The sequence below is a fragment of the Asterias amurensis genome, chromosome 2 (genome assembly GCF_032118995.1).
Source record: "Asterias amurensis chromosome 2, ASM3211899v1".
In the NCBI taxonomy this organism is placed as follows: Eukaryota; Metazoa; Echinodermata; class Asteroidea; order Forcipulatida; family Asteriidae; genus Asterias; species Asterias amurensis.
In genome coordinates this window covers 18,475,991-18,495,774 of record NC_092649.1, presented here as the reverse complement: position 1 = coordinate 18,495,774, position 19,784 = coordinate 18,475,991, and the positions used below count along the sequence as shown (strand labels likewise).

General features: G+C 40.2%; 2 protein-coding genes across 2 annotated transcripts; one reads left to right on the top strand and one right to left on the bottom strand.

Annotated features, from left to right (window-relative positions):
* Nucleotides 1-1,106: 1,106 nt before the first annotated feature.
* Nucleotides 1,107-16,151, bottom strand: LOC139954372 (uncharacterized). The gene is made up of 14 exons (XM_071954133.1): nucleotides 16,111-16,151; nucleotides 13,345-14,554; nucleotides 11,858-12,028; nucleotides 10,695-11,058; nucleotides 10,436-10,558; nucleotides 10,085-10,262; nucleotides 9,216-9,783; nucleotides 8,849-9,072; nucleotides 7,811-7,953; nucleotides 6,206-6,294; nucleotides 5,034-5,120; nucleotides 4,102-4,187; nucleotides 3,385-3,545; nucleotides 1,107-2,603 (listed from the first exon to the last, which is right to left on the bottom strand). The coding sequence occupies exons 2-14, from the start codon at nucleotides 14,509-14,511 to the stop codon at nucleotides 2,482-2,484; spliced, it is 3,483 nt and encodes a 1,160-aa protein (XP_071810234.1). The 5' UTR covers nucleotides 14,512-14,554; nucleotides 16,111-16,151; the 3' UTR covers nucleotides 1,107-2,481.
* Nucleotides 16,152-16,448: 297 nt separating this feature from the next.
* On the top strand, nucleotides 16,449-19,653 carry LOC139950751 (NADH dehydrogenase [ubiquinone] 1 beta subcomplex subunit 11, mitochondrial-like). Its single transcript, XM_071949548.1, has 3 exons — nucleotides 16,449-16,703; nucleotides 17,680-17,807; nucleotides 18,590-19,653. The coding sequence occupies exons 1-3, from the start codon at nucleotides 16,455-16,457 to the stop codon at nucleotides 18,747-18,749; spliced, it is 537 nt and encodes a 178-aa protein (XP_071805649.1). The 5' UTR covers nucleotides 16,449-16,454; the 3' UTR covers nucleotides 18,750-19,653.
* Nucleotides 19,654-19,784: the final 131 nt, after the last annotated feature.

Below are 19,784 nucleotides of genomic sequence, written 5' to 3'. Positions count from 1 at the left end.
TTATAAAACATTGCGAGAAACGACTCCCTCTAAAGTAACGCAACTTTTGAGAAAGAGGTGATTTCTCACTAAAATAACAAGACTTCAGGCCAGAAGCCTTTTATTTCTATCTGAAAACACACTATTTTGTACAACAAGGGTGTTTTTTCTGTCATCATTTTCTTGCAACGTCAATGACCAATTGAGTCCAAATTTTCACAGGTTTGTTATTTTATGCATATGTTGGGCTACACCAAGTGAGAATACTGGTCTTTAACAATAACCAAACGTGTGCAGGGGTGGATTTCACAAAGAGTTAGGACTAGTCCTAACTTAGGACTAGTCCTAGGAGATATACAAATGGCATATATAGTCCAAAGTTAGGACGAGTAACTGGTCCTAACTCAAGATAAATCTAGTCCTAACTCTTTGTGAAATCCACCCCAGTGCCTTTAAGTCTGTAAATGGCAATTGATTAAATCTATAAAATTAACACATGTAGTCATGTACTTCACATCCTCAGCAGACTTTCCCTAAACTTGTCATATCTAGTGAAAGCCAGAGAGGTGTCTGTGTGTCTTTTGGGCACCCCTGTCGTATCTGTCAATTACATGTAGATGTATTGTGAACAATTTGGTCACCCAGTTATTAAATTTCCAGCAATTTTTGGACACTGTTAAACAAAATTCTGGCTAAAACGTCGCTTTGAATTTTTTTTAACACATATTTTAGAGAATTTACACTCTCTCCAATCAGTACAAATTTTAGAGTCTAAGGTAAAGGTTAGAAACATGAATAGTATAAAAAATAACAGCGTTTTATATTTACATGTACAGTGAAATCAACAGCCACTATCTACTGTACGCACATCCCTCATTTACAGTACTAATCGAGTTAAATCTTTCAATTCACAGTCAACCCTCCTTATATAGAACACTCTTTAGTTGTAAAAGAGAATCTGCTTAAAGGAACACATTGCCTTGGATCTGTCCAGTTGGTTTTTGAAAAGCATTTGTAACCGCTTGTTATAAAATGCATTAGAAAGATATTTAGAATATAATGATCCACACAAGTTTCACTCGAAATTGCGTAGTTTTCCTTTTACCTCCTCAACTAACATTGTCGGCCATTTATCATTTATGGGAGTCAAATAAAAATGGCGGACCATAGTAGTTCGCAAAGTATAAGGAAAACCACGCAATTTCGAGGCAAATTTGTGTGGATCATTGTATTCTACTATTAAAACATCTTTCTAAACGGTTTAACAAACGCTTTTTATAGACCAACTCGACCAAACCGAGGCAACGTGTTCCTTTGAAACAACAAGTACATTCTGAAGTCATGAGTCTCATTCCAGCTTAGTTATTCTTTGTTTAGCTGTACGCCTCTCTAACAACATTCATGTTATGCGGAGGTAATTTTGACCAGTCTCACCGACCTTGTTGTTGGTAAAACAAGAGCTGACTGTAAGTTAAGCTTTTATTTACATGCACAAAAAAAAAAAAAAAGCATGAGAAAAAACTATTTTGTAGCAGTGTGCATTGCATACACACAGTCAACAATTTGAATACAATCTGGTTCAGTTTTTTTTTATAGACCTTGGAGGATATCAAAGGTGCATGCCCATGCCTAAAAAGGGAAAAGGCCTAGAATAGATAGGTTGCAATACGCATCATTGACCGCCATCTATGATGTATTTTACATGTGAAAAGTGCATGAGAGTCGTGCGCAGCGGATACGCGCAGGCAATTTGCATGTGTAAAATACATAAAAAATGGCGGTCAATGACGCGTATTGCAACCTATCTATTGGGTATTACAAGCCTGATACTTCATAGAGGCACTGATGGTGCTCCATGCCTTTGTGCACTTAAAAAGTTCCAATAGAAATTTACAATTTCCTAATAGGATGCCCTTCACCAAGGAGAAAAAGCCTCGGTGCCCTTGCCCTTTTTATTATTACACAATAACCTCTACACAAATTGAGAAGTTTGCATTATTTGGTGCTTGGAACAAAGTAGGAATATTTTATCGAGTACAAAGGCTGACCTACATGTACACAAGAGCATCGAACTCAAGCTCTGATGCTTCTGTTCAGCAGAGTGTGGGTTCGAATCCCGGTCGTGACACTTGTGTCCCTGAGCAAGACACTTAACTATAATTGCTTCTCTCCACCCAGGGGTTAATGGGTACCTGTGAGGGCAGAGATGGTTATTGTGATTGGTTTAGCCAAGTAGCGACAATTCTGCACAGGCTGTATACTCCCCAGGGAGTTGAGATGGTTTAGGGATGATTTAAGGCCCAGTGATCGGGGTTGTAATGTTTGAAGTGCTATGAGATGCCCATCAGGTGTGAAAAGCGCAATATTAAAACTGGTTATTATAATTATTATTACTATTATCGCAGATCCCGCCAGGCTGATTTTTCTAAATTTTAAGAAAGGCATTTTTGGAAGGAAGTTGTGTTTCTTCAGGTGGCAGACCTTTCACCTGTATGGTGAGAGTCACTGATCTACCTCCATATTATTGCCTAGTCCCTGAGCTTCATCCTGAGGTTCATTGTCGTCTTCACCCCACTCGGCAGCATCCCATGGATCAAACTCCCATAGGTCCTGAAGTAATCCAGCTGATGGAGAAACATGTTATTATTAATGGCTTATTTATTTTATCAATGTTGATTAAAAAAGACACTTGCAGTAAAAGAAATACTGAACTGTGGTCTCTCATGTACAACATTAAATATATGTTAACTTCAAATTAAAAGGTCACAAAGGTTAACAATCTGCTTAAACTAATTAACTGTGTGTTTAATGTTACAGGCCGGAGGACAAAACTTGTGATGGGAACAAGCGAGAGAGCTTGTGCTCGCTTTTTCTTTTGACTTGTTCTCTGGGCTAGTCAGATTTGACAAGCCCAAATTCAGTTTGAGAAGCCAAATGACAAAGCAATATGATAAATCATAAGTTCAAAGAGGTGGGTTGCTAGGTGTTTGACTAGCCTGCCAAGAGTGAAGTATGCCAAGAGTCAAATATGACTAAGAGTCAAGTTGAAAAGCCTGTCGGGCAAAGCAAGAGTAAAGTTTGACCAGTCTCCCATGCTACCTAAAGCCAAGTTTACCTAAGCGGAAAGGTTGACTAGCCTGCAGGGCAGCCTAAGAGTCAAATTAACTAACTTCTCAAGCTACCTAACAGCGAAGTTTGAGAAGCCTGCTGGGCTAAACAAGGGTCAAGTTTGACTAGCCTCCCAGGCTACCTAAGTTGTTGTGTCACCATTTTATCTCTAAGATGGCAGCGTGGGGCTTCAAAGCTCAATTAGAAAAAGGTTAAATGAATCAAAGGCAGGACAAAAAGAGAATATTGCGGGTGGGGGGTGGGGATATTAGTCTGGTAAGAGAATGGAAAACTTACTTTCATTATCGGAGATGTCTGGAATCTTGAGGTAGAGTTTGATGAGACTTGTAATGGAGTACACATGGAACTTTTCTACATCCAAGTGGTGATAGTTAAAGTTCCTATCATGTACTGCAAGACAGTGAAGCAGCAAGAGGGCCTCATGCAGGACACACCTCCTGCAAGAGATACAAAACCAAAGAGTGAGCAGGAATTGCTTAGCTTTGAGCTGCAGATGTTTAGGGGCAAGGCCCGATCAGAACTCAGCCTCGGCATTCGACGGCAATACACAATATCTTGGCTGGTAACCTGTTTTTGGCTGAGCAAGATTATATAAGAGTATTTGTGTTAATAGATTCATGAATAGGCCACAGAAAATTGAGTTCCCCTGGGGATGACAATTTTTTGTATGGCTACAAATTCTATGAGAGAAATGTAAAAGGGGTGTAGGGGACAGAACATTGATATTATTGGTGTTGATCCACCTTTCATCAAATACAACTAGAAACAGTACAATACGTATACATCAATAAAACGGTTTATTAATAAATTCTTAGAAACAACTTTTCAATCAAGAAGTAATACTCGTGCAAAAACTTATAACTTAAGTACAATGATTGTCTGTACTGTAATCAAACTATTGTTTTTGCAAGTGTTTCACAAATTAAGTACTGTAGAGTTAAACTTGCCTTGCTATAGTCCAGTGGCAATGTATCCTTAGATATTTTAGCTTACCAGTTCTGGGTGGGATGTTCGTAGACCGCCTTGGACAATGTAACGTCTAGCACTCTTCTTAGCATCAGTACTGCAGCATTTATCAGCTGTCAAATCAAAGAATACAAACAAAGTTGGTGACAATGCAGCTTCATTGCTACCCCGTAGGAGTATCGAAAAAATTTGTTTCTACTATCTGCATTCCTTTTTTTCACAGTTACATAAAAAGCTTTTCAATCTGGCATAGAAACATCATTATAACCAAAAACTAATAATAATAATTACAACATTTATAGAGCGCTAAATACGGAAGTTATTAAGCGCTATAACCAGATTGATAAAACAGATGGGTTTTAAGTTGAGATTTAAAAGTGTCCAATGAAGGAGCTGCTTGAATGTGGGTGGGTAGCTTGTTCCAGAGTGTTGGAGCTATGACTGAAAAGGCCTGATCGCCATAGCGTGTCATGGTGCGGGGTCCCGGGGAAAGCTGGAAATGAGTGATTGAAGAAGAGCGAAAGGCGTCGGGTAGCTGATGAAAGTGAAGAAGAACGAAGGGCTTTGAGGTCTTGGAGATATGCAGGAGCTAAATTATATAGCTTTATATACAAGAAGAAAGGCACCTGAAACAAAGTCTCGACTCGTTGCTGATGTTTTAGTTATAGTTTCTCATCAATTGTCACCAGTGTTTTTATAACTTTTTATAACTGCATTGTCTTCATCAAAACCTCACTTTAATTTGTTATTATTCAATTGTGAAACACAAAACCGCCAGACTTGTTCAATCCTGGATATTCTGCCATGACACTAAAACCACTGGCCTCTGGTCCAGTGTAAATTAAATGTAGCTTGGCATACCTTGTGAAAAAAACACTGAATTCTGAAACGCTACGAGAGCCACTGAATAATGCTATATAAGAAGCCACTACTATTATTATCATTACAGCATGACTGACCTCCATACTACACTGGCAGTCCGTCTCCAGCAACATCTCTGCTCCCTGATGATGTGTAGATACAATCCTCCTCAGCAGTGATATGACCTTAACAGACAACACAGACAACAAAATAAAACAAAACAAAAATCTAATTGCAACGGGGATAAAGAACATTGTTTTGGGTTTCCCCTTTCATCAGATTGTCAAGCACTGTATACTGTTAACTGGAAAAGGTGAACAAAGCCATCAGAAAGATTACAGGAATGTTTTCGTCCAACAGGGCACTAATGTAAAGCATTGTATACTTTGCTTAAAAATGCGCTATAAGAACTAGTTATTACTATTTATTAGTTTGTCATCACTTGCACTAATGACCAGTGACGCCACTCCCAATGTAATTTCACTCGAGAGCTGCTAGATGGTAGCCTTGCTCAAGGCAGTCGAATTATTCACTCCGAAAAAAGACCCCCGCTGTATAAAAACCCACCCGTATTCACTGTGCGTAACATCGCACGACACGATGCCCCCGTACACTATCCGCATGCAAAGGCCGTCAGGCCGACAGCCTTGTAGGGTCTGTGTTGAAGCCACTGACCTCATTACTATAATAAGCGAAGAGTTCCCACGGTCAGCTCATTACCATAATGCCCGCGAAAGACGAGACATGTTTACATCACACACGAGCATGATAGGGTCCAAAGGTCGTGATAAGGGAAGTGCGTGATTGGACGTCAAAATGAATAATTCGTTTGCCTCACATCCTGTGTTGTCTGATAGGTCTGAATAAAGATATACATATTCATGGGCTGCATACTAGCATATCCGAGAGCCCCCCCAATTTTTTCCACTAGTGGAAATTTTTCAATAAAACACATTAAACCCGGAAGTTACAGACCCGACAAGGCTGTCGGCCTGACGGCCTCCGCATGCGGTTAGTGGTACGAGTGCGGATGACTTGTGTGCACAGTAGTCGTACGATGTGACAGTGTGTATACGGGTGGGCCATGCGGTGTGATCGCACGCACAGGGTATACGGGTGGGTTTACAGCGACGTCTTTTCGGAGCGAATAATGCGACTGCCTTGATGAGCAAGGCTAGCTAGATGGATTTGCTCTTCTCAAGACAATAGATGGTTTACACACTACTTCAGTCTGCAGTCATATGGAATTCCCTTTACTAAGTGCACATACCTTAACGGTGAGCTGTAGCTTCTGGGATGTAGTGCAACTCCTCGGACCGTGTACACCACACTGGTAGCACTGGAGCAACAGGCACGTATCTAGAAAAAGGACAGGGGGATATCATCTTAAAATGATTTCATTTTTAAGAGTTTATTTATTTTCATCCTAAATTTCATTCACAATTGCTTTCACTTTAAAGGCTTATAAAATATTTACTTCACAATCTTTAAACTCTTCTTTTACAAATTGTTTTGACAAAAAAACAATTGCTGGTGAACATTCAAGCCCGTTTTTCACACAACAGCACCCATGTGTTCACAGACCAGTTTAGCCTTGCTCAAGGCAGTCGCATTATTCGCTCCGAAAAGACGCAGCTGTAAACCCACCCGCCGTATACCCTGTGCATGGTGTGTGCGATCACACCGAATGACCCACCCATATACACACTGTCACATCGCACGAATACTGTTCACACAAGTCATCGCACTCGTACACCACTAACTGCATGCGGAGGCCGTCAGGCCGACAGCCTTGTCGGGTCTGTATCTTCCCGTTTTAATGTGTTGTATTGAAAAAATTCCAATAGTGGACGAAATTGGGGAGGCTCTAGGATATGCTAGTATGCAGCTCATGAATATGTATATCGTTCGTCAGACCTATCAGACAACACAGGATGTGAGGCAAATGAATTATTCATTTTGACGTCCAATCACACACGCCTATCATGCTCGCTGAGCGTCCGTGGTGCAGTGGTGGTGTGTGATGATGTAGACACGTCTCATCTTTTGCGGGCATTATGGTAATGAGCTGACCGTGGGAACTCTTCGCTTATTATAGTAATGAGGTCAGTGGCTTCAACACAGATCCTACAAGGCTGTCGGCCTGACGGCCTCCGCATGCGGATAGTGTACGGGGGCATCGTGTCGCGCAATGTTACGCACAGTGAATACGGGTGGGTTTTACGCACAGTGAATACGGGTGGGTTTTTATACAGCGGCGGTCTTTTCTCGGAGTGAATAATTCGACTGCCTTGAGCAAGGCTAAGACCAGTTTGACAAAGTGTACTAAAGACGTGTAGTCATACGAACATCAACAAGAGTGATCAATAAACAGTTATCTTCTCTATCTTGTTTTCGTATTAGTGAAAAAAAAACCTATTTTCTTGATCGAAAATTCAAAGCACGACCAACAAAGCACGATCAAGCTTTACTATGGAGGGTGAACATGGACAAAACTAAACCTTTATAAAAACTGGCGTTTTAGTTGGTTGTTTCTAGGTTCTGATGGAAGGAAAGGGTGACAGGATGCACAAGTCTGCACTCCTTCAAGGAATCTTCGATCAAGTTCCATACTTCTCCTCATTGAACCCAAGTCTCGACACTCATGGGGTGACATGTTTTTTTCTTCAGCTGCGCCCACATCTGGAACGCTCTACCACTTAATCTTAGATCTTGTCTTTGTACCACAAAATTCAAATCTGTTCTCAAAACTTATCTTATGTCACAGGTTTACAAGGACTAATTTTGTTGTGTCTGTTTTTTTTGTTTTTTTTAACTCCGCCTTGAACACCCAACAGGGTGGATATGTGGGAGTTATAAGGGAGTTAATAAGTACCTGACTGGTTGCATAGTTTACATGCCAGCTTCCATGATATACACAATGAGGAGAGGATGTCCAATGCATTCAATGCTTGGGGAAGGGTACAATCTGGTGACATGCCGTTATACAAGGCATCATGGACGAGCACAGACTGCAACCTGTTGGGAACAAGTAATCAGTACACCATCTTAACATTAAAGACACTGGACGCTATTGGTAATTGTCAAAGACTAGTCTTCACAGTTGGTGTATCTCCACATATGCATAAATTTGAGCTCAATCGGTCGTCGAAGTTGCGAGATATTAATGAAAGAAAAAAACACCCTTGTGCACCATGGTCACACAAAGTTGTGTGCTTTCAGATGCTTGATTTCGAGACCTCAAATTCTAAATCTGAGGTTTCGAAATCAAATACGTGGAAAATTAATTCTTTCTCGAAAACTACTTCGCTTCAGAGGGAGCCGTTTCTCACAGTGTTTTAAACTATCAACCTCTCCCCCATTACTCGTTACCAAGTAAGGTTTTATGCTAATAATTATTTTGAGTAATTACCAATAGTGTCCACTGCCTTTAAGTAGAACGATGGATACTTGAATAGAGCAGCAGCCCAGAGCATGTTGATCAAAGGAGCAATGAACCAATATTTAGGAATGTTTAGTGCATAACCTAACATATTCAGATATTGATGTCTGCCAGGGATCCCCCGCTGCAAAATAGTGGCCTGGATCAAACATTGGATCAAGTACGTCTCAAAGAGTAAATAATGGCTACTGCCAGACAAATTTTCCTCTGCATTAGCCCCCCTCCCACCAGGGATCAACAATTTTGAGCTGGACTAAACATCGGAGGTAACACATGGAATCAAATTAAAATTAACAACATGAAACCAAATAAAAAATATCAACCGCCAGACAACTGTTCTGCTGCATTAGGCCCGCCAGAAACCCCCTCCCAAAAGTTTACATTTTTTCATAGAAGTAGCCCCTCACCAGAGGAAAACTGACATGCCCCTTCAAGAACTAAATTCAAGGCATATGATTGGGTCATGCTTACCTCTCTGATTCCTCAATGGTACACTTCATAGCCAGGGCACTGAGAGCTGCAAGTGAAAGCTCAACTACGGACCCACAACTACCGAGTCCATGCTGCATGCTGGCAATCCTCATCAGTTTACTCAAGATATGATTGGTGGGTTGGTTGGGAGCAGTTGGGTCGACAGTGCCAACTGGGGAAGGTTTGACCGACAATGCAGTTGACTTTGAAGGAGCCTGGGTGGGCTGCAATTAGAAATTATAGTTCAGATTAAAGAGCCTTTCTGTCTGCTGCCGCAAGCTTCTCAGAAGTCTCCCTTAAAATTGGAACAGTTTTATTATAGAAAGCCGAGGGACTTTTTAGCATAAAGAGTTTGAAAATTACTCACATCAATGAGAGGTGCTGAAGGGTCAATCTCCATCATTGACAGGTCATCATCGCTGCTTACTAGCTCTACGCTTCCGGAGATGTTACCAGTCAACACAGCTGTGCGTACTTCAGCAGAAGAAGTCAACAATTGACGCAGTAGGGCTAGGGAGGTCTGAACTGCAGCTTCAGCACGACCCAAGTTCACACTGTCCTCACTAGGACTGCTGGAGCCAGGTGAGTCTAAAGAGCCTTCCAAGGTCCGGGATCCACTGCTGCTACTACTTGGACAAGTAGAGCAGAGCGGTGAGGCATTTTTAAGGGTTATACTGTGGACAATGTCGATGTACACCGTCTGCTGATCCTCAAGCAATGGAAGGATGTCCCTGATGCTGGTGGAAGAGTCTGAAGCATTCAGTGAACTCGGGAAAGGATGGAAGGGTGTCAACTCAGATGACAAGGCAATATTTGGTGGCAGTGGTGGGATCCGAGGAGGATTGAGGAGATTTGAGATGGCTCTTGTGGCTAACTCTATATTGAGGCTGGAAGTCTGGTTTCTAACATCACTGGTTGGACTACTGCTTGAAGATCTGTTAACAAGAACAAATGTGTTTACTGGTCAGAAACGCAACATAACAAAACTTTGTGAAGGATTTTGGTAAATTAAAGGAACGGTAATTATATAAAATTAAAAAAAATGTAATTCAATCTGACATCTAAATGATTACAAACTTCAGACCAAACATAAGTAAAAAACCTCAGACCTTCAGAATCGCTATAACATCTTTCTTTTGGGTTGAATGCTCCCCATGGAGTTGACAAAGATACTTGGGTGGGTGTGTGCGCTATACATGTATAAGAACCATTTATTATCATAATTTGTTTCTAAACCTTTTGTCTTTGGTTGAAGAATGTTGTACAGAATCCACCCCTTCCCCGGAGACCCTATTCAATACTGCACGGCTCTGGACGAGACCTATCAATCCACCCACAGATCCTGCTGCGTTGTTCACGTATTTGTCTTCATCTTGGAGAAGATGCCCAACGATTTCTGCATCCGATGAAAAAGCTATGAGAAAGGAAAATGATAACACATAACTAGTATAATTCACAAAACTTAAAAAAATTTTTTTTTTAAATCAATAAACAAATAAATCAATAAATCAATCAATCAATCAAATAAAAGGAACAATTTCGATGTTGAAGGTCAACCTTGCAATGATTTTCAATAGTTGGTCTTACCTTTTTGACCTCTAGCTGCCATCAGGCAGTGACTTTTCCCTCGTATGGGCGGCTTTTTTAAAGGAGTGGAGGAGCTGGAACTAAGAGATGGAAGAGAATTTGGACGAGCTGGCGAGGTCTTGGCTGGATACAAACAAGTTTTTGACAAAAGAAAAATCAGTTAAAAGTGTGAAAAACCTTCATAATGGTTATAAACAGATGGTTATAAATAGATGGTTATAAACAGATTCTTTCTGTTCAAGAGAAAACCCAGACTCACCAGGGCTCTTAGTTGAACTGCTACGTCTTGGACTCTTTCTTGGGCTCTGTCTTGGGCTCTTTCTTGGATTACTGAGACCATGAAGCCCCTCTGACATGGCTTTGAGCCGAGGTGACCTAAGCTGACATTTTATGTCAGCCTTTGGGTTGTCAGCCATGAATGTTTGCTGCGTTGGAAACATCTCAGAATCTCTCATGTCATTGGCATTGTAAGAACCGGGGATGCCCGGGCGTTTCTGAGGTGTTGCAGGGGCTTGACTGGGCGTGGTGGGCATGGGTAATCGGGTGAGGTGGTTCTGGCTGGCACTATGTGCTTGCATTAGCTCCATCTCCTTGAACTGCAGTTGGGTTTTCAGGCTCTCTACCTGCAAGATGAGTTATACAGAGAAGGGTGCAGAAATAGAGAACATTAATGAACTGCCAAAGGAAAGGGGCATACTGCTTTAAGATTGGGTGCTTTGGGATATGAAAAGCATTTGTTATGAATTGAAGGTGTGGTTGGAAAGATCTTTTACAAGTAGAGTATAATGATTCACATAAACGTCCCTTGAAATTGTGTAGTTTTTGAGCAATTTCGTAAAGAACCAAATTTTGGACTCCTCAAAATGGCGGACTGCATGCTTGTGTGATTGTTCCTGTGGCAAATTCATGTTTTTAATCACTACTCACTATTTACAACCCACTACACATGTAGGTTTTCAAACAGCAAAAGTTTGAGAGATTTAAATGTAATGTGCCCCTTTTAAAGAAAATAACATCTATATAGAAGAGTTTGCGGTAACACCATGTAATAACAATCTCTAAATGAGTTGGGGTGGTTCTGAAAAGAACCGTTGGATTAACTCGACGTTTCGATCAGTATGCTCTGATCGTCTTCTGGAGAATGCACCCTGCAATTCTTTCAGAGCATACTGATCGAAACGTCGAGTTAATCCAACGGTTCTTTTCAGAACCACCCCAACTCATTTAGAGATTGTTATTACATGGTGTTACCGCAAACTCTTCTATATCTTATTTCCACCATGCAAAGTTTCAAATCCTACACAAAATAACATCTCCTATTCAATACTACATGTACATGTAAGCACAGGGACGTACTTTATACAATTTGAGAAAAAACACATACTGCTGAATAGGAGCATAATTCTTTTTGAACATCTGTACCTCTTTTTTGAGATCTTTTTCAATAAGACTACTTTGTAACCGCCTTTGTTCCTCGGTCTGTAGGCGCTCTTGATGGGAACGACTGGCCTCCGATTTAACTTTGTTCAGGTTCTGCCTCAACACCTGAATCTCACCATCCTTGGCCAGTTGCTCATCGTTCAAACGTTTCAACTGCAAAGGAAGTTAAACAAGCATTTGATGTTCATTTTTGCAGAAAATTCACTACTACTGTACAAGTGTTACCTTACAGGCCAGGGGCCAATTTCATAGAGCTGCTTAAGCAAAAAAATTGCTTAAGCACGAAAATAGCTCTCCAACACATGTTACTGGCCAAAATTTCCTGCCATATACATTGCTTATGGCTAGTATTAAGCTGTTGTTTACTTAGCATTACAATTGAGTGGAGTCTTGGCCGGTAATCTGATTTTACTAAGCAATGAATTTTTTGAGCAGCTCTATGCTGGGCCCAATTTCATAAAGTATGTAAGCACACAAATTTGCTAAGCACCAACAAAATTTTGCTTATCAAATATAGGCTACCAGCCAGAATACTATACAGTTAAATTGCTGCGACTGGTACCCAAAGAAATCCTGCAATGAAATTGGGCCCTGGTCAGCTGGTACTTCAGTTTTGAAAAGGCAACGCCACCGATGCATTTTCTCCATGGTAAAGTGAACCTGTATGAGGAAAGTATAAGTTTCTATTGGAATATTTCAAGGGACACTATGATAATAACCTGGGGCAATTGCCCACATTGCCTCCATGAAGTTCATGTAGCAGGCCTGAACTTGAATAATTATCACCATCTAGGATGTGAATTCAGCAAAAGTCACAACCATTAGTTTTACAGTGAATACATACATGAAACTTATTCTGGTTAAATCAACGACCCAGACGACGACAGCAGGTAGTATGCAATGCATGGTTCACTTTACATGTACATGTAGTACTGAATCGATCAAAATCAGGATGGATTTTAGAAGATCTCTGATTGTTGTACCAAACGTGGCTTTCCAAATGTATTTAAGTATTGCATGAATAAACTTCAGAAAAGAAAGCGTCATCCCTTTTGGAAAACAACTATAGGTCATGCTTTTAAAATTTGCAATTGTTTTGTCAGTTTTTTTAGGGGTTACAAATCTAGGAAGACCGCAAAGGGCTATGAAGAGCCTGCATGTTAATCTAGGGGCCGCAGGTTCAAGTCCCACTGTAGTAGATTTTGTCTATATTCAACCCCCCCCCACACAAAATAATGTATTGTACAGAACACAAGAGAATGCACCTACCTATACCTACATGTATTGTACTCTGCCATAGCCAGTGATCGATTTCCCTTGCTTAGCAGAGCAAAATGCTACACAAAATATATTAGTTGCAACTCAAAAATCATCAGTTGCTAATATCAATAATCGCATTCTGTGTGCACAAAGTCTGTTCTTTAAAAATATTTGCTCACTGGATGAAATCGTTCCACGATAGTACTTACTTGTTGTTTAATTGTCTCACACTCTTTCTTGTACCTCTCCACTTGCTGGTGTTGGAGAACCGATAACTGGGAAGGTCCACTGGTGCTTCCTGTTGTGGGCAGGCCTGGGGACTCTCTTGCAATTGCCCCCTTTGGTGGTGTTAAACTTGAGGTGATGTTACCCCCTCCCATGGCATGGTTTGAGTGGGTTGTTCCACCTTTATTGGACAATGGGTTGACTGTGGACCTTGTGTTGTGAACTAGAGGTTTGCTTTTATTAACAGTGTCCGTTTTGAATCCATCAGGGATAAGTGGGATAGGGTTACCAGTGGGTGTGACTCCAGAGTAATAGGAATTTGGCTTTGACATAGAAGTTGTACTTTTTGGACCAATGTTTGATTGAACTCTCTGTTTGGGTTGCACCATGGTGTGTCTGTTAGTGTTAGGCTTTAGCGTTTGTGCATTTGCCGAGTCATTACCGACGTGGTGCTGGCCCCCTGGTGGTGTGCCTCCAGAACGATGCTGTGACGAATGAGGATAGTAGATTTTTGTTTCCCCGACATTACTTTGCCTCGTGTAAATATTGTTTCGGGTTTGTTTCGGTAATGTAGGAGTAGGTGTAGGGTGTGTAACAACTGAGGCAGTGGTGGACGCTGTTGTATGGCTGCTTAGTTTACTGCTCCCAGGTTTGAAGGAAAATCGGCCCGAGCTTGCCTCGCTGTTGAATTGCTGAAGGGACCCATAACCACTTGAGGCTGCTTGACTTGTGATGTTGTAGTTACTCCTGTCGTAGGTATTGGGGACTACACCAAGGGGGTTTGTCTTTGGCTGAAATCTTGGGGTGCTGTGGGGCCTCTCTTGCTCTTGGGCATGGGTGTTGTCAGGACGTGGCTGCTGGGTCAGGGCTTGAGAGGCGATCATATCAAAGGCCTCCAGGTCATCTTCTGTGAAGGTATCATTGAAATCCTTGAATGGGTCCGACTCGTTCATAGTGTCAGATGTTTTCGCATCCCCTACTCGTTGTCTTTTCCTTGGAACTGGCGACCCGCCGAAGTTCATGTTGTCCTGGTTGAGGTTTGACTGGCGGAAAACGCCTGAAGCTGTTCTCTGACTAGGGGAGGCACAGTTATTGTAAATGGAGGGTCGCTGACTCGGCATTGGGCCTGAGAATAGTGGATTGACAGACATGTCTTCATCCAAGACCCAGGGTTAAAAAAGAAGTATATCAGATCTGTAAAAGATAAAACAAAAACTACATTGTTAAAGAAAAAGTAAAAGATCAAAATATCTATTTTTAAAAAGTGTTGATAGATGATTAATTCTTGAAACAAATTTAACAAATTTTTATATAGTGTGATTACTAACATGAGTAAAACCTAGCTGTTCTATAATATTTGTATGTCTCACTTCGTTTCAATTTTTCCTTCTTTTTTGTTTACACAATAAGGGCACACACACACTAGTAAAAATATTTCTCAATGAATAGGCTGCTGTCTTAGGCTCTTACTAGTCTTCTCTATCTGTTTCGACATGCTACAACAACCCTTTCACAATATCAAACAACGTACACCCTCACTGGCAAAATCTTACCAGTGCAATATACATGAAAACACATAAAAACGACTTGATAACTAAATTCAAGTCACTGGTGTGCTCGCTTTATATTGCATGGGCTGTTGCTAGTTCGTGCCAGTATTTTATTTATTATTAACTTGAGGACAGCAGTATGGGCATGGCCAGTGACCTCTGCTTCTTACTGAGTGTAAAAAATAAAGCGTAAGTTTGTTAAAATTACACAACATTTGTCGTCGACTTGTAGGATCAATATCATATTTTATAAATTCAATCACAAGTAGGATTAACCTTGAATGAAGAAAGAAGCAAATAGTTTACAGTATCAATTTAATGTTTCACACATAGATATTCACGGTAGACGGAAAAGGAGACCCAGTAGAGGACGTACGTCATGGACTTTGGTCGTGTGAATAAAACATGGTATGCATAATTCATGTTTGATGTGGGGTCAGATGTCAAATCAAGGTTAGGGTTAGGGTAAGGGTTAGGGTTAGGGTTAGGGTTAGGGAATGACCTGACCTAAATGTTTTATTCATATCACAGTGATGACGTAGGATCCTCTACTGGGTCTCCTTTTCCATCTACCGATATTCACTGGGCACATGCAGCGTATTGAATTATTTATTTATTTGGAAAAGTTTCTGTATGGCGCCACCACTTTTTCATTCAATATGAAATAATGTAGTATCTAATTTACCTCAATGAGATATCCCTTTTTGTAAAAATGAGTGAAATTTCATACGGAAAGTTATCCATTTATTTATTTGGTTTGGACATTATTTGGACATTCACATTCAATTCTTATGAAAGTCAGATATGAATGAATGAAAGACAGGTCAAATTTTAGCGAGAAGTGTCTCCAAGACTTATGAGGAAGTGGCCTATTAATATTTCTATTTATATATCGGTAAGAATACAGTCATATTGCAAAAGTGTGTGTTTTTTTTGGGCCCAACTAATGTTGAAATTTTGAAGGGTAGTCCCCGCCTCCCTGACTGACAATTCGTCAACAACAAAACATACTCCAACTCGTCAAAAATTTAAGATTTTACCAACCGCAGATCGATCCTAAAATTGCTAAAAAGTGACAAATTAACATTACTTAAGTGCATACAATTAACAACATATTAATACTGAACAAAACCTATTTAGTATTTTCCACCAATATCTAAAATTAACATCGTATTTTAATCGAAAAAGAGAGAAACCTACCAGTGTTTTTAATGAGCGAAGTGCCTTATTTTGAAGTTTTCGCCAGTTTTGGTGAACATGTGCCGCCGTCTGTCTTTCGGTGGGATATTCCATTATTGATGAGGGGCGCTTATCTACAAGTAAATATCAATACATTATTTTAAAACGCGATGACAGTTATTCTTATGTCAAAGATCACCAAAAGATATTTTATTTATGTCCCGTACAAATCTGAAATGTTTTGCTTTCTTTGAATATTTTAATTGTATAATCAAAATAAGTAATGAGCAAGTGAATCTACCCGTTTCAATAAGTTTCCATTGACCCAAACTGCACATAATTCACAGTGCATTGTGGGAATCAAGATGGCGGCGCTTGTGAGAGGATGGAGGGCTGGCTGCCGTTTGCTTAGTATCGGCGTTTTACAGCGATCTGCACCCCTTGTTAAAGCTCATATTCCGGCAGTACCATTTCGTGTGTATAGTTCAACGAGTAAGAAAGTAAACCAGTCAGAGTATGTTACAGGAAAACGAACAGAGGTTGATGAACAACGGGTGAAAGAAATTTTAGAAGACGGTTTGAAAGACCCGAGCCTCACTGATCCGAGTGACCCAGTAAGTTTTGTGTTTTGTTTTTACATGTTTTATGATGACTTCGTCCAATGGCTCATGGAAATTAGGTTGGGGGGGGGGGGGGGGTGGGGGGCGGTCAGCAGGGTTTTCCTCATTTTATGTTTTAGGCCTACATTTTCTGACGCACAGAATAAGAAGTCTCCGAAGTAAATACTCGTATAATTACTATTACTATCAGTCACAATTTTTAATTTACATGACATTCTTATTTCTTTAATTGTTCTGATTTTCTCAAAGTAAAACATGATCTGGTTATTATTGTGACCGCCATGGTGACATTTTATTAATTAGTTGTCAGACTAGCAGAAGACGTAAACCGAACATGCAGAATCAATGATTTTTGTTTAGAGCACAAACCTTGTATGGACTCACTTGAGTCTTGAGTGAGTAGTACTTACAGAGTGTAATCCCTTTGCAGCACAAATTTGGCTAAACTGGGATGGGTGCAGCATGACGTCGCAGTCGTATAAAGGTGCAAGTGAAGAAAGAAAATAGACAAAGTGCAGACAAAAGCACAAGAAGTTGACAAAATCCAATAAAACTTGGGTGCAGGTTAAAAAGCTTGACTAGAAGATTAAGAGGAGCCTGGAACCAACCTTGCGAAACTGTCAATCTTTTTTTGGTGGCTGTTTTCGAACAAATTTAGACAGTTGCACACAGGCAGTTATCTTTTGCTTTATTTTAAAATAAACCGGATGACAAATAGACTATGTTGTTTAATACTTACATTAAGTTACTTGGCTTGGCTTGGGAGGTGCTCCTTTGTACTAGCGCCCCTGTCCCAGATACATTTTGGAAGTCACCTGCGAACAACCACTCTATCTTTTGGCACAGGCTGGACAATTGTCCTTGGCCCTGGATTGCTGGTTTTTATACAAGATGTCTTTTTTACTAAATCAAGTACATAGATGTCTGGATAGTAGTTTCAAAAACTATCTGTTAATTTGTTTTATTGCAGAGTTATGTTTCACACGGATTCCACGATGACCCCCACATTGACCTGCTCACCTACCGGATGGTCTTCTTTGCTGGAATATCAATAATGATGGTCATAGCCCCTCTGTATGTGCATTACCTTCCTGAGAGGTGAGTTGAACCTGCGCTAAACACAGAGGCATTTCAGCCCCGCACGTATTCTTGGCTTGTTAGTTCTTGTACTACAGCCTACAGGTCTGGTGTTTGATTTATTATTATTATAGGAATAAAGCAATTCTACCAGAAGAAATCTCACCCCATCAGGCCTTTTATTCTTCCTTCTTTAACCTGCTCTCCAACTTTGTTTTGCTCACGGGAAAAAATAAGCAAACCTCACATTAAATAGCCCGATATATATACCATGAATAGGTAGGTCTGCACTGGTACTTTATAAAAATTCTAAATACTTTTTCCAAGAGCCAAATATTGTGCATGGGAAGATTAAATTGGACACTTTTTGGATGTGTGTGCATAAAAATTGACAAATTATCAGGTTTGTCTGTTGTTACCTATTGGAACACTATCTCCATGACCTTTAGTCCCAGACCCGATATTAGCACCAGAACCGATATTAGCACCATTCAGTTTTGATTGAAGGACCAATAAAATGAATGGAGGATTTTAAAGTCTCACAATATTTGTTTTATGACGGGGCAATTAGAGAAAAGAAAACTGCCACATCCACCATGACCCATCAATGTATGAATCAGCATCCAAATCTGTAAAGACTCTGGTAAGCTTACTCTCTGGTAGGATCAAGATTCCTTGATTGATTGAGGGGAAGCAGGAATGGAGTTTTGGATGAATAGCACTCTAGATGGAGTAATCGTTGGCAGTTAGTGGTTTATAGTACTTTTTGACACACTTTTGATCCCCCTTCTCTTGTCATTCAGCAATGGTCGTATATGGGCACGGAGAGAAGCAGAGATGGTTATTGAAGAGAGAAGGAAGAAGGGGTTACCACTGATCGAAGCCGAGTTCTGTGACCTGGAGAAGTTGGTTCTGCCGTCTGATGAAGAGGAGGAGAGAGCATGGGCCACTTTCAATGGTTAAACGATCGTTATCGTCGGAGCACCTGTGACTGCTAATAGTTACAGAATCAAGTTGGTTTTTATTTAGTCAAGGGTTTTGACAATAAGGGATCGACTTATTGGCGTGTCAGGGGTTTGTTCAATCTCGTAAAACTATGCTCAGTCATCTTTTTTGTCTCATATAAAGAATGGGGCTGAAAATGTTTGAATAGCTATGCAGACCTGGAATTCCTCTAAAGGGGCAAGGCCAGTTTCATTTTACAACAACCACTCTTATTGGGAAAAACCTTATAAAGTCTTTGGGGAATAATTTGAAGGGACACAAAGTTGCCTTTTTATAATTCTAGGCCTTTAAACGTTCAGCAGTCACTTTTGATTTATGGTCATGATTTGTGGTCAATAGTTCTTAAGCTGCGGATACTATCAAAGGGTATTTTGAGATTTTAACCAAAATTTTGAGTGGGGAAGCAAGGATTATGATTTACACAGCATCAAATTGTGGGTCATTTTGTTGTTCTAGGATCCATCAACAATGCCTGATTTAGAGTGGAGTGTTAATTGTGTGGGGGAAAAGAAACATACTCCAGATGACCAACCATTTTAAAACCATTCAACTGCAAGGGTTATGTTTGGTGGCAAACTATTTACAGAAATAGAGCACAAGTTGTCAACTTATGGAGTTCACCAAACTAAAAGTGATTATTCTTCAGGAGCAATTAGTTGTACTGGGCCATTCTCCCCACTAACATGCAGATTCTTCCAAGCAGTTGTGTGACATTTTCAAAAAATCTGTCAAAGCTTTTCAGTTAACAGAACATTGTTTTAATAGCATGGTGGTTTGATCAGTGTAATATACCTTTAAAGAGTTGATTTTTTTGTTTGTTAGATTAAAATAAAAAAGATTTACAAATTTGAACTTTATGAAAGACTCATGTTTGCTTCTTCTTGTGTCAAGTTTAGTTCTTCTTTCCCAGCTGATTTAGTAACAATCATAGATTAATGTGAGACAATTTTACTATAGATAGTGCATTGATAGGAAACATCACAAATCTTTGGG

Bases quoted from the DNA above. Each gene is read 5' to 3' on its own strand.
- LOC139954372 (XM_071954133.1), bottom strand. From the start codon at position 14,511: ATGTCTGTCAATCCACTATTCTCAGGCCCAATGCCGAGTCAGCGACCC. The intron at 9,073-9,215 runs GTGAGTAATTTT...TTCTAATTGCAG, and splicing joins CTTCAGCACCTCTCATTGAT to CCCACCCAGGCTCCTTCAAA. The intron at 2,604-3,384 runs GTAAGTTTTCCA...TTTCTCCATCAG, and splicing joins AGACATCTCCGATAATGAAA to CTGGATTACTTCAGGACCTA.
- LOC139950751 (XM_071949548.1), top strand. From the start codon at position 16,455: ATGGCGGCGCTTGTGAGAGGATGGAGGGCTGGCTGCCGTTTGCTTAGT. The intron at 16,704-17,679 runs GTAAGTTTTGTG...GTTTTATTGCAG, and splicing joins TCACTGATCCGAGTGACCCA to AGTTATGTTTCACACGGATT. The intron at 17,808-18,589 runs GTGAGTTGAACC...CTTGTCATTCAG, and splicing joins GTGCATTACCTTCCTGAGAG to CAATGGTCGTATATGGGCAC.